This window comes from Melospiza melodia, chromosome 22 (assembly GCF_035770615.1).
Source record: "Melospiza melodia melodia isolate bMelMel2 chromosome 22, bMelMel2.pri, whole genome shotgun sequence".
NCBI lineage: Eukaryota > Metazoa > Chordata > Aves > Passeriformes > Passerellidae > Melospiza > Melospiza melodia.
In genome coordinates this window covers 11,096,836-11,109,967 of record NC_086215.1, presented here as the reverse complement: position 1 = coordinate 11,109,967, position 13,132 = coordinate 11,096,836, and the positions used below count along the sequence as shown (strand labels likewise).

The 13,132-nt window shown below is 52.0% G+C and overlaps 1 protein-coding gene across 3 annotated transcripts in view; it reads left to right on the top strand.

Moving 5' to 3' along the window:
• GPSM1 (G protein signaling modulator 1) overlaps positions 1 to 13,132 on the top strand; it is a 65,387-nt gene that overhangs the window by 18,035 nt on the left and 34,220 nt on the right. For 2 of the 3 annotated variants that reach the window (XM_063174984.1, XM_063174982.1), the window contains exons 2-9: positions 2,404 to 2,625; positions 3,047 to 3,182; positions 3,785 to 3,927; positions 4,908 to 5,031; positions 6,428 to 6,543; positions 7,151 to 7,306; positions 9,423 to 9,531; positions 11,889 to 12,015. In XM_063174984.1, coding sequence (XP_063031054.1) covers positions 2,404 to 2,625; positions 3,047 to 3,182; positions 3,785 to 3,927; positions 4,908 to 5,031; positions 6,428 to 6,543; positions 7,151 to 7,306; positions 9,423 to 9,531; positions 11,889 to 12,015 — 1,133 coding nt within the window. Of the gene's footprint in view, positions 1 to 2,403; positions 2,626 to 3,046; positions 3,183 to 3,784; positions 3,928 to 4,907; positions 5,032 to 6,427; positions 6,544 to 7,150; positions 7,307 to 9,422; positions 9,532 to 10,075; positions 10,162 to 11,888; positions 12,016 to 13,132 lie in introns of those variants that run through there. The other variant, XM_063174986.1, reaches the window with a different exon arrangement.

Sequence of the window (13,132 nt, the reverse complement as noted above, 5' to 3'; positions counted from 1 at the left end):
GTTAATTAGATAAGTCAGATACTCTGCAGAGCAGCCTGTTCAAGGACAAACAGATTTTAATTAAGGGCTGTGTGCACTGGAAGGTCGTGTCACTGCCTTGTGCCTGGACAGTTACTATGGGAACACCAGGACAGCACCCACGGGGTGTGACAGTGTCCCACAGTGGGCACAAAATTCACTTTGGTCCCACCCTGCAATGTATACCTGGGTTTTGTTGCTGTGGGAATGGGAACCTTCAGTTCAAGCTCTTAAAATCACCCCAGAAATTCCACACAAGCTGTACAGCAATGCCGTGGATTTGGGAAATTGGTGTCCACCCCTCTTGTTTGGACTGTTTACAGCTGGTGAACTCCATTTCTCACAGACAGCCTGGATATTGGAGGGAGTTGTGTTTGGGTTGAAATTCAAGCTCAGTTTGGGTTGAAATTCAAGTTCAAATTAGTTTGATTCTGTCTCTGCCACCTTCTAACTGGAATCCAGCATTAACTCCAGTGGTAGTGGCTCATTGCTGCATTTCAGGTCCTCTCCAGCCTCATCCCCACTAAGCTGCCTGAAGTTAATCCTGCTGGTTTGAGCACAAGCTGTTTCTTGTCTGCCTTCAGTCCCAAAGCTCCTTTTGTTTGGGGTGTATCAGCAGGGACTTGTCAATACCTGGAGATGATGTAGGATCTGCAAACCATGGATGTACCTTGGGGCTGATGAAATTTTGGTGGGATCTGCAGGCAGAAACTCATTCTTACTAATATTTGTGTGGTCTAGCAAGAGGATCAGCAGAGACAAGTTAAATGTTTTTAATCCTAATATTTTTATTCCTGCTATTGAACAGAAGCTGAGGCAAGGACAAATGCTGTGCTGGCAGCACAAGCAGCTTTCTTGTGTAAATAAAATAGCCACTGAAATGTGGGAATTGCTTTGGAATGAAATGTTTGTGTGGTAGTTGGAGGTGGGAGCTCACAGGAGCTGCTTCACAACCCTTTCTCCCTCTGTGGCTTTGGGGACAGATGAGCAGCGAGCCAGAAGAGGCCACAGGTGTGTTTGGAAGGAGAGTTTCAAACCAAGTCTTGTGCTATTTTTCTTTTGTTTGGCCAGTCCTTGTGGTTGTCCTGGTTGGAGGATGCCAGTGTTGTGTGTTTGGAGGCGCAGGGAGATGAGTAAGAGATTGCCAGGGAAGTGGGTTTGCATTTCAGGCTGCTCCTGGAGGGGCTGCTTTTGTTTGCTGTCCTGGAGCTGCTGTGTGCAGGGTGGGCTGTCCTTGCTCTGCAGAGCCCCTCATTGCTGGGCTGGGCTCCTGGGTGGCTCTGGGGAGCATCTCCCAGGGCTCAGCAGGAAACTGCTCCAGGAGGAGTCAGCTGGGCAAGCTGTGCTCTGGGGCTGGGCACCACAAACTCCTCCAAGTGCTCAGAACAGACTGGAAACCACCTGTGGGCATTCATTATCTTCTGACATTTATTATCTTCTAAAACCACCTGTGGGCATTATCATCTTCTGACAGAGCCTTGCTGTTCTGCCTCTGGACAAGGGAGCTCTGTGTTTTTCTCAGCAGATGTCCACCTTTGACCTAGATAGTTTTGACTTTTCAGGATAAATTGAGCAGAAGGAGAGCAAAGAGAAGCATCAGGATGGAGGAGCAGGAACATGCTGTGTCCATCCCCCTTGGGAAGGGGCTGGCTTTGCAGCAGGCAGGACATTTCCAGTGAAAGCTTGGACAGGCATGGTCTAACAGGGACAGCTGTGGCTTAGGGAGGCTTGGGGCACTCCGAGGGGATGTTTTCTCTCTCTGGAGCAGTGTCACTGCTCACAGAGCTCTCTCTGACAGCATGGAGTGTGCCAGTGCCAGAGGTGTCAGAAAATGAAGGGAGGACAGCGTGCCTTTTCTGCCCTGCAGGGAAATGTGCTGAGTGCCTGTGGAAAACCTGACAGCAGCAGAGTTAATGGAAAGCAGACACTGAGCTGGGAGCTGCTCAGCCAAGAAAATCTGCACAGTCCAGGCTTTTCTCTGGTATCCAGGAAAAACCTGTTACCATTTGGCTTCCCTCCGTGTTACCCCAGGGAAAATGGGCCAGGTATAAATTCCTGGGTGTATAATTCTGCAGCACCTGGAGGAGAGCAGGTGTTAGTGCTGAGATGGTTCCATGTCCTGGAGCCAGGAGCCCTGAGCTTTTTGTCCAGATTCCTGCTTTGGCTGCTTGCAGGTGTGGTCTGTAAATCAGAGAATCCTAGAATGGTTTGGGTTGGAAAGGACCTTAAAGACCCTCTCATCCCAACCCCTGCCTTGGGCTGGGACACTTCCACTGGAAGGTGGAGTCTGGATGCTCCAAGGGTTAAATTAAAGGTGTGCAATGAACAAACTCTGTAAGCACTGCAGCCACACTCCTCCAGAAACAATTCCCTTGTTTTTGGCAGGATGGAGGCATCCTGCCTGGAGCTGGCCCTGGAAGGAGAGCGCTTGTGCAAGGCTGGGGACTTCAAAGCTGGGGCAGCCTTCTTTGAAGCAGCAGTGCAGGTGGGGACAGAGGACCTGAAGACTCTCAGTGCCATCTACAGCCAGCTGGGAAATGCCTATTTCTACCTGAAGGAGTATTCCAAGGCCCTGCTGTACCACAAGCATGACCTCACCCTGGCCAGGTGAGTGTGTCAGCTCTGCTTCATCCTCATCAGGCACAGCCCTGAGGGAGGGCAGGTAAACCCAGAAATGCACATCCCAAACTGACTGGGATTGTCCTGTGGAGAACCTGGGACTCACCAGGGATGGGACAGCTGCCTTCAGAGCAGGGAGGTGGAGAAAGGGATGTGGGTGTGGGGAGGGTGCCTGGAGCAGGAGCAGGGTCCACTTCTGTCCCCAGCACTCCCTGCAGTGACCTGCAGTCATTAGAGCAGCTCTGAAACAGCAAACTGGGAACAAGGATCTGCCTTCAGAATTGTGGGAGCCTGTGGGAAGCTCTCCAGCCAGGTGTCTGTGCTAAGCTGCAGTTAAATCTGCCTCCAGCAGGTATTTTTTATTTTATGAATTAAAATCTCTGAGCTCTTTAACATCTTCGCCTTGTAGAACCATTGGGGACCGAATTGGAGAGGCCAAGGCAAGTGGCAACCTTGGGAACACCCTGAAAATCCTGGGGCAGTTTGATGAAGCTGTGGTTTGCTGCCAGAGACACCTGGACATTTCTCGGGAGCAGGGGGACAAGGTAATGCTTCCAGCAGGAAATCTCTCCTGCCTTTAAAAATTACCTGTCTGCAGGTCAGTAAATGTGATCTGCTCAAGGTGGGCTTGGGAGGAGCTGCAGGGGGAAGCTCTCCCTGCTGGCTGCCATCACACATCTGCTGCTGTGAGGGTGAACATGGGGAAGGACAATGTGGGGTCGTGGTTCTGAAAATTGGGGAAGGACAATGTGGGATTGTGGATCTGAAAGATGGGAAAGGAAAATGTGGGATTGTGGATCTGAAAGATGGGGGAGGACAATGTGGGATTGTGGATCTGAAAGATGGGGGAGGACAATGTGGGCTTGTGGTTCTGAAAGATGGGGGAGGACAGTGTGGGATTGTGGATCTGAAAGATGGGAAGGACAATGTGGGCTCATGGTTCTGAAAATTGGGAAAGGAAAATGTGGACTTGTGGATCTGAAAGATGCTCATGGTTCTCAGAGATGGGGAAGGACAATGTGGGCTCGTGGTTCTGAAAGACGGGAAGGACAATGTGGACTCCTGGTTCTGGCCATCTCTGCCCAGCAGAGGAGAGGGCCATGCTGGGATGTGAAGTGTGACACTTTGCTGTTCTTCCTCTCTGTAGGTAGGTGAGGCCAGAGCTCTCTATAATATAGGGAATGTTTACCATGCAAAGGGAAAGCATTTATCCTGGAACACAGCCCAGGACCCGGGCTACCTGCCTCAGGAAGTCAAGGACACACTACAGAAAGCTTCAGAATATTATGAGTGAGTATCCAAGCTTGGCCAGCCCCTTATCCTGCAGGGAACACGGCCACTGGCTGAGAATTTGCAGGTTGTAATAGATTAGGAGTATTTCCCTGAGATGCCAAGCTGTGTTGGCAAATTAATGTCAAGGAAGGTGAGGAGAGGTCTTTTATAAGATCTGAGCTGAAATTCAGGCTGGCATTGCCTCTGTGGGTTGAATTGTGACCATGCAATGAAGTGCAGCAGTGCTGCTGGCCAGGGCTGGGGTGGGAAGCTGAGCTCCCAGCTCCTGAGGCCCCTGCTGCTCTCTGCTGGCCTCTGTGAGGATGGAGCCCTGTGTGTCTGCATCCCCCTCACCCCAGGGAGGAGGCACCTTGGAGTCCTGGTTCTGCTCGAGGATCTGCACTTTGTCTCACTTGTCACAACCTTGCTTTTCCCAAATCATTGCAGAGATCAGTCATGAGCCACACAGAGAGGTCAGCACCAGAATCTGGGGCTTGTGTTCTTCTCCTTGTGCTTCAGAGTTCTGCTTTTGCCATGCAGTTTTTAAATAGGCTTTTTAAGTGCAGAGAGTGATAAGATCTTTCATCCTTTCCCTGATATCTGAGGATGTGATAGGGTGGTGAGCTGTTCATAGGCACTTTCTCCAAGGAGTGGTGCATGTAGCATAGCCAGGGGGTGAGTTTGTGCCAGTGGTGAGTGCTCCACCATTCTCTGTGTGCTGTGTAAAGGGTGAAAACAAGATAGAGAAATGCCAGTAGAATGGCACTGTGGATCTGGCCTCTCTCCCTGCAGCAGGACAGGGAAATCTGTGATCCTGCACAGAGGGGACAGAGCAGCAGGACCTGCACCCCTGGCTTGGCTTGAGCTGCCAGGGCTGTCCAGCACAGGTCACCAGCCTGTCACCTGTGCTTGGGGGGGAAATGCCTTCTCCAGGGCTGCCTCTCCTTCCTCTCTGTGCAGGGCTGTGCCTCACGGATGCTCTGCCTGCTTTCTTTCAGGAGGAACCTGTCCCTGGTGAAGGAGCTGGGGGACAGAGCTGCACAGGGCCGTGCTTATGGCAACCTTGGCAACACCCAGTACCTGCTGGGCAACTTCACTGAGGCCATTGCCTTCCACAAGGAGGTAGGAGACACCTCTGCTCCTTCCTGGCAGCAGCTTTGCTTCTCACCCCAGCCCAGCAAGCACAGGGAGATGTTTCCCCCAGCTGTTCTCCTCCTCCTGTGGGACCCCAGGGTCTGCCCTGTTGTACAACCTCACTCTGAGCAAATCTTACTCCAGTCCCATCAGCCCATCTGAGCAGCTTGAGGGAAGGGTGCTGTTGGCTTGGAAACCAAAAGAGGGATCCAAGGGCAAATTGCAGCTGGGTCTAGCAAGGAGGTTTTTTGTTTTTTTTTTCTGCTCTTAATTTGTCTCAGTCTAGATTTTAATAAATGCAAGCCATGAATTTAATTAAGCTGCTGAAAGAGCTGTTGATCAAGAATAAATGCTGCTTGTAGAACATAATAACTTTCTGCAAAGCTTTACAGGGAGGTGAGGTGACAAAGTCCCTGCCCCAATTCAAATGCAATTTAGCTTCTGTTGCAGAGTGTGTATCAATTCCCATGCAGGGAAGATGGAGATTGACTTCTCCTCTGGTTTTTAAATGCTGGGGCCACAGCACTGGGGTTTTGTATTTGCTGGGTGCCTCGTGGCAGGAAGGAATGATGAATTTGACTCCTTCTTAAAAGGCTGATTTAGTATTTTATGATACTATATTGCATTAAAAGTACTATACAAAACTACACTAAAAAAACCAGAAAAGATATTTACAGAAGATTAAAGAGATAATAATGAAAACTTGTGACTCTTTCCATGGCCTTGACACAGCTTGGCTGTAACTGACCAATGAGTGAAAACACACCAAAAACCAATGAAACAATCTCCAAACACATTCCACATGAGCAAAACAGAAGAGAAGAAAATGAAACAAGAATTTGTTTTCCTTTTTCTCTGAAATTTCTCATCTTCACAGAAGCAAAATCCTGGGCAAAAAGATTTTTCTGAATATATAACTGTGACACTGGGGTGCAGCCTCACTCCCACTTTTCCAAGAGCCTTTCCTGCTGCAACCACCCTGCCAGGCACGTTCAGCACTGGCTGGGTGGGAGCTTTGCAGCCCTGGGAGCTGATCCCCAGGGCAGATTGTCCCTGTCACATTTTCTGAAAAATCCCTTCACCAGGATTTTTTTTCTCCTGGGAAGTTGAGAAGCCTCAGTGAAAAATGTAAATAATATTTATCTGATTGGCCTCTCCTGTGTTTGGCTGCTTTGGAATGTGGTCTGGAGATTGTTTACCAACAGGTGCATGCTTGGTTTCATGTGGATTGTTTTAATTTAATGACCAACCACCATCAGCTGTGTCGGACTCTGAGGAGTCAGATTCTCAATTCCTCCTGGGGACCTCACAAAGGTCACACAAGATCAGCTGCTGTTCCAGAGGGGTCAGTGCTGACAGGGCTGGGTGTGCTGTGTCTCTGCAGCGCCTGGCCATCGCCAAGGAGTTTGGGGACAAGGCTGCAGAGCGCCGTGCCTACAGCAACCTGGGCAATGCCCACATCTTCCTGGGCAGGTTTGACATCTCTGCTGACTACTACAGGTGAGTGCCAAGGGCTGCTTCTTCCTGGGCATCCTGGGCTGCCACAGCCACCCCTCAGCCCTAAGGGCTGCTCCCCTAAATCCTGAGCTGCCCCTCAGCTCCATGGGCTGTTCCTCTAAATCCTGAGCTGCCCCTCAGCTCCATGGGCTGCTCCCCTAAATCCTGAGCTGTCACAGCCACCCCTCACCTCCAGGAGCTGTGACAAGGGACCTGAGGTAGCAGGGCTGTCACTCTAGGACATGATATAAAATTACATGCACACTGTGACTTTCAGGGTAAAAGAAGGGCAGTTTAATTTCTGACTCTAACACATTTTCAAAAGTGACAGGGGATTGGAGGGTGAAAGTGCCACCTCTCCAATGGCACTGGAGAAACCAACAGTCTATGAAGTTTCTCCTCTAGAAAGGAATGTAAAGCAAGTAACTATTTACATAAAATGTGTAAGAAAGTTCACTACAAGAATGTAAACATCAGAAGGCTTGGAAGCATTTAGAAGAACAGGGTGGCACAGGGCTGCTGTGGTGGTGATGCAGGGTGTTGCTCCAAGGGGTGACCTCCCTGTGGCCTGGCACTGACCAGGGTTCTTGGTTCCCACTGTTCCCTGCAGGAAAACGCTCCAGCTCTCCAGACAGCTCAAGGATCAAGCAGTGGAAGCCCAGGCTTGCTACAGCCTGGGGAACACATGCACGCTGCTTCAGGACTATGAGAAAGCCATTGAGTACCACCTGAGGCACCTGGTGATAGCACAGGAGCTGGGGGACAGGTAAGGGAGAGCCCCAGGTGAGGGTGGAGAGCCCTGACCCCTCTCTGACTTCTGCTCTCCGTGCTGGGGTTAAGCACCAGTGATGTGTGTGCTTGGGAGGCATTAGAAATCTCTGGGCAGCCAGTTGTTAGTCCAATCATCTGTCAAAAACTTGACTCGATTCACCTTTCTCGTGTCACTCAAACCTGAGATTGTGCCCCCAGTGCAGTGTCTGTGTGGGCTGAGTGAGATTTCTAATGAGAGGTGCATCGTGCTCAGTGCCTTGCCAGTGCTGCTGCTGTGTTGTCCCAGGAGGGCCTCTAGAGAGCTCCCAAAAGTTATATTTCCCTTAAAAGCTGTGTGTTTAGGGTACACAAGTGTGCCACTTTGCCACGTTGCTCTGGGCTGGTGCTGGAAACCTTCATGTACAGATGATGTCGCATAAAGAGGCTGCAGATGGTGTGTCTTGGTCTTGCCCCTCGTTATTTAGGAGGCTCACCTTTTAATTTTTCTTAAATTTAAATTTTTTTTGAGAGGTTGGTCCCTTTTTCCTGGATCTTCTGCTCCTGAGCCCTCGTGCAGCTGCAGTGCCTTTGCAGCGCGGTGCTGAATTCCCTGGGAGCCCGGGTGTCCTCCACTAGATGGAGCAGGGACCTCAGGATGGGAGAGCTGTGCCAGCAGCCGGGCAGGCTCTGCTCGGGGCAGGCACAATCCCACCAGGGGTGAATCATGCTGTGGGGGTGCAGGCCTGTGGGCTCCTGCGTTTCTGGGAACACACCCTGTGAGCAGAAGGTATTGAGCAGGGTGACAAGAAAAACGGTGAAATGCTGATCAACCCGCCCAAACCTCTGAAAAGGGAGTTGCAGTCATGCTGAACCTCCCCCTGCGCCCCCAGGTGCTTTTTTTATCCTTTCTCCCCCCACATCTGCTCGTTTGCAGAGCTCAGGAGGCTCTGCCTGCTCCTGCAAACAGCTGCAAACAGCCAGGCTGGGGGTCTGGGCTGCCCAGAGCAGCTCCACATTCCCCTGGCTCCTGGAATCCAGCTGTGCCTGTGCTCTGCTGGGTGCAGTTGGATGCTGTGAGCTCACCCTGGTGATGCAGTGCTGGGGCTCAGCTGCCTGCAGTGTTCTCTCCCTGCTGGCTCAGCTCTGGGCTGCTGCTGAACCAGAGCTGGGTGTTGCATTCTGTCCTGGTTTAGGGCAAATTTGGGAGAGAATCTCCAAAGGGGTCCCCTCCAGAGAGCAAACACACACAGCCCCATCCCACAACTGGTTCGGGAAGGATTCCTTGGAGAGAAGTGGAAAGAACCTGTTTATTGAACAGGCACAGCACCCCCAGCACACAGAATGAACAATACCAGATGACACCACTCTGACAAAGATGACAAATTCAGAAAGTCTCTCTGGGGGTGGTCGCTCTGTTCTCAGTCCCTCCAGTGCTGGGGCAGCTGCTGCAGCCACAAGGTGCAAACTCTCGGTGTTCCCAGGTCCCAGTCTGGCGCAGGTTTGAGTGGTTCCAAAAAAAGGAAAGGAGAAACAGTCCAGGAAGGAATTTGGACTGTTTAGCTAAACTAACTAATGAGCAGAAGCAAAGCAGAAGCAAGAGCAAAGCAAAAAGCAAAAGCAGCGCCATGTACTGTCCTGTCTGTGTGTCCTGCCAGCTGTGGGGGAGTGGCTGATAGCAAAACCAAATCAAAACTTTCACCCTTCAGAGCCAGTCTTGAAGGCACAGAACATGATATCCAGCATAAACAGAACACACAGATGGGGATACAAGCATCACAACATCACCCTAGGACACATTCTCTCTGTGCAGCTCTGAGAGGAGCCCTGCTTGTGTGAGGTGGGAGCTGGGCAGGAGCTTTGGCTTCTCCTTTCAGGCTGGGGCTCACCAGTGAAGCCAAAGCATGCTCCCCTTGCTGCAGTGCTGGCAGTTTGTCCCTGTGGGTGCTGTCCTGCCTCCCCTGTTGTCCATGCCCCGTGTAAGCAGAGTTGAAGATGCCCAGCTTGCTTCATTTTCAGTGTAGAACCTCTGTAGAGGTGGAAGCAGAGCAGGGAGCCTGGCTGTCAGGGCTCTCCAAGAAGCCCTGCAGGCTTTGCCCAGCATTTCTGTGCTTTGACGGTTTGCTGTCCTGCAGGGTGGGAGAAGGAAGAGCCTGCTGGAGCCTGGGAAATGCCTACGTGTCCCTGGGGAGCCACGAGCAGGCTTTGCACTTTGCAAGGAAACACCTTGAGATCTCCCAAGAGGTAAGAGAGGCTGGTGCAAACCAGAGGGAGCCTATGACAAATGGTGAGAGCAAGGCTGTTCTATGCCAAAAGTTAAATTGATGCTCTCCCTGCTCTGGAAAGCCCTTCTTTCTGTGCTGGTTTAGTTCTTAGGAACTGCAGAGCTTGGCTGGAAAACACTTTTTGATGGGAGGCTCCCAGCCTTGCCCTTGATTACAGCAAGTGTGTGAGCTGTGCTTTGCCCTTAACCAAAGTTCTGTGTGAGACAGGACCTGGGGGCTCCTCCCCTGGCTGGCCAAGGTGTTGTGCAGTGTCCAGGGTGTAAAATCCCACTTTGCTGAGCCCAGGGAGGTTCCAGCTGAGCTGGAGCTGCACTCTGGGTGCTGTCCCTGGTGCACACAGTGTGGGTGCTGTCCCTGGGTTCACACAGCCTGCAGCCAGCCCTGTGCCACTGCCACCCCTCTGCGTGTGCAGCTGCTCTGGTTTCACCTTGCCCAGCTCTCTGCAGCTTTCCTGGTGCCTCAGAAGTGCAGAAAGCCAGAATTCCACTGTTTGCTCTTTTCAGTGTGTTGAGGAAATCGGCTGTGGCCTCTTTAGTCTTCCCCAGATGAAGAAATTGCCCTCTTGAAGCACTAATTGAAATCACCATCTGTAAGTGTGCTGGGTGTTCTCCTGCCTGTCTCTTAGGTTGGCTAAATCTCTGAGTAGGGCTGACACAGCAGCCTAATTACAGATTTAATGATACTTATCAGGCACACAGAAATACTGTTCTTTGGCCCTGCACATTTTAGGACTTTCCCAGCTCTGCTGAGGCTGGGCTGAGTCCTCAGATAGCTGAGGGGCCCTGGGAGGATCAGCCCTGGTGGTCCTGGGGCTTTGGGGGTGGAGGGGAGACCCAGCAGGGTGGGGGTCCCAGTGTTGTCACTGCAGGGTGCTGGCTGTGGCTCCAGCTGTGCCAGCTGTGGGTTCCTCGTGGCAGGTGGCTGATGAAATTCCCCCACCATTAATTATGAGAGACTGTCCATTTGACAAGCACCAGGATTTTGGCCAGGAGAAACCTTGTGGAATTCAGTCTTTTCAGGCTGATGTTCATAACTCACTTCCCATCAACCTTCTTCCCAACAAAAACCTAATGGTGGCATTTGAATCCAAATGAAACCAGCTCAGGGTAACCACATGGAAACTGCTGCAGGTTGATCAGAGGTTACTCACAAAATCCCACTGGAATAAAGGATATTTACCTAAAAACCCTGGCAGCTGCTACTGCTCTGGAGTACTTTTGTCATCTCAGAGTGCAGCTCTGGGAGGCTGGGGGCAGCAACCAGGGCTCTGCTGTGTGTGTGTGGCAGCTCCTGCCCGGGGTCATTGTCCTGCCTGTCTGTTCCTGGTTGTTAATGGGGCTTTGGAGATGATCTGAACTGAGTGGAAGTCAGGGAAGCACTTAATAAATGAGCATCAAGGACTGTAAGACCTAACATGGACATAGTCATTTCTCTGGAGATGATGTCAACAGCAAATCTCCTGTAATTGGCAGGGGGATTTATGCCTGGTGATAAGCCCTTTGATCTGCCTCCCTTTACTGGAGCTTGGGGCTTTGTCATAAATAATGTGGGGATTTATGGGTTTGTTCCATGCTGCAGACCATGGCAGGGGACACAAAGGAGCTGTTGCCAGGCATTTCACAGGAGCTGGCCTCTCCAGGGGAACAGCCAAGGTCTTCCTCTGAAGATCAGAGGCTGTTTGTGGGTGACCTCTGTGGTGTGCAGCACAGCCATTCCCTGCTTGGCTTAAACTTTGAGAGGATCCAGTGCTGTGTCCCACAACTCCTCATTTTAACATCTCTGTCCAAACGTGTAACATCAGCTTCCTTGGCCTCAGGCCAGCAAGAGGTGGGAATTGGGGAGAATGTGGACTTGTGAAGGAATTTTTGGAGCATTGTGTGGGTGGATCACTAGGAACAACTCGAAGTTGTATGGCTGTGAGCCAGGAGAGAAGGGCTCCCAGGGCCCTGGTGTGCCCACGTGGCTGATGGTGTCTGTGCTCAGTAACTATGGAAATCCTTGAGGAGCGGGGCTGGGAGCTCCAGGGCTCTGTGCCAAGCTCTGTGTGCCCGCAGGACAGCCCAGATGAGCCCATTTAGGCTCAGTCCTGTGGCACTGGGCGAGCTGAGCCCTCTCAGTCCTTGCTCTGAGCTGTTTGAGCTGCAGCACGGCGAGCACAGACCCTCTCCCAAATTACCCCTGGGGAACAGAGCTGTGTGCTCTCTCAGGTGTCGCTGTGTTGGATTTTGGGGTGTCCCTGGCAAACCCTGGGCTGGGGGCTGTGTGTTTGGAGCAGCCCTGGCCTTTAACCAGTCCCTGTTGGTTTTCCTGCTGCAGATCGGGGACAGGAGCGGGGAGGTGACGGCGCAGCTGAACATGGCCCAGCTCAGGACAGCCCTGGGCCTGGCCCCTGGTGAGGAACACCTGGCTGCAGCTCATCCCTACCCTGGCTACGAGGCACAAGGTGAGTTCCTGGTGTTTTGGTGGCTTTGGGAAGTCAGGAATTTGGTGGTTTGGGGAGGGACCGTTCCTTGCCCCATTTGCAAGCGGGCAGGAAATGGAAATGCTGGAGCAGAATAAGTTGTGAGTGCCTTCACCACAAAGGATGTTTGCTCTGTGCTTTACACATGCTGCAAAAGCAGGAAATGGTCCCCAAAAAAGGGCACAGAAGGAGTTAATGGAATTAATCTGCATTGGGAATGAAATTCCACGTGCCATGCAGCAAACCAGCTTTTGTGTCTTTTAAAGCTCTGGTTCTTTTCTCTGATTTGACTGATACCTGAGGCTTTCAGGAGTGACTGGCAGGGATTTTTGGCTGCTCTTGTTCTGATTAGCACCCAGTAACAAGCCCAGGGCAGGGGCTGGAGGCAGGCTGGGACCATCAGCAAGCACTGGGTGACAGGAACACCAGCAGTGCTGAATGTGGAAAGATGATGTGACCACACTTGGTCACAGCAGCCAGAGTGGATTTCCTGGGCTCTGGGTCACTGCCTGTGCTGCCAGGGGGCAGGGTGGCACAGACAGGTCCCCACAGAGCTGCCAGGACTGTCCTGGACTGCCCACTGCCCACGGGTGGGTGCCTGGCACTGCCAGCTGGCAGCTCTGTGCTGGGGCAGAGTTATTAATGCACTCCCTGCACCCCAGGAGGTGTCACTGATTAAATGTGACCTTGTGGCACGGGCACAGCGCCCTGTGGGCAGCACTGACGTGGAGGGGATGATGCTGGGCTGAGGCACTGTGCCCTGGAGGGGAGGGAGAGGCTGGCTCTGTGTGTGTGTATTGATCTCACATTGATAACCTGCTGCCTCACTGCTGCAGCTGCTCCTGGCAAGGGGAGCTGTGGGGAGGGAGCCAGAGTGTCCTGCTGTGCCCCACTGGAGCTGAGCTCAAATGCTGTGGGGGCTCCCCCAGCTCCCTGTGCCCCTCAGCTCCTCTTGTAACTCCTGCAGAGCTCGTGCCTGGATCTCCTCAGGGGATTCCTTCTGTGTGCCCGTGTTCACAGGGGCTCTTGGCTTGGGAAAGAGACGAGGATCTGACTCCGTGTTTCAGAAGGCTTGATTTATTATTTTATTATACATATT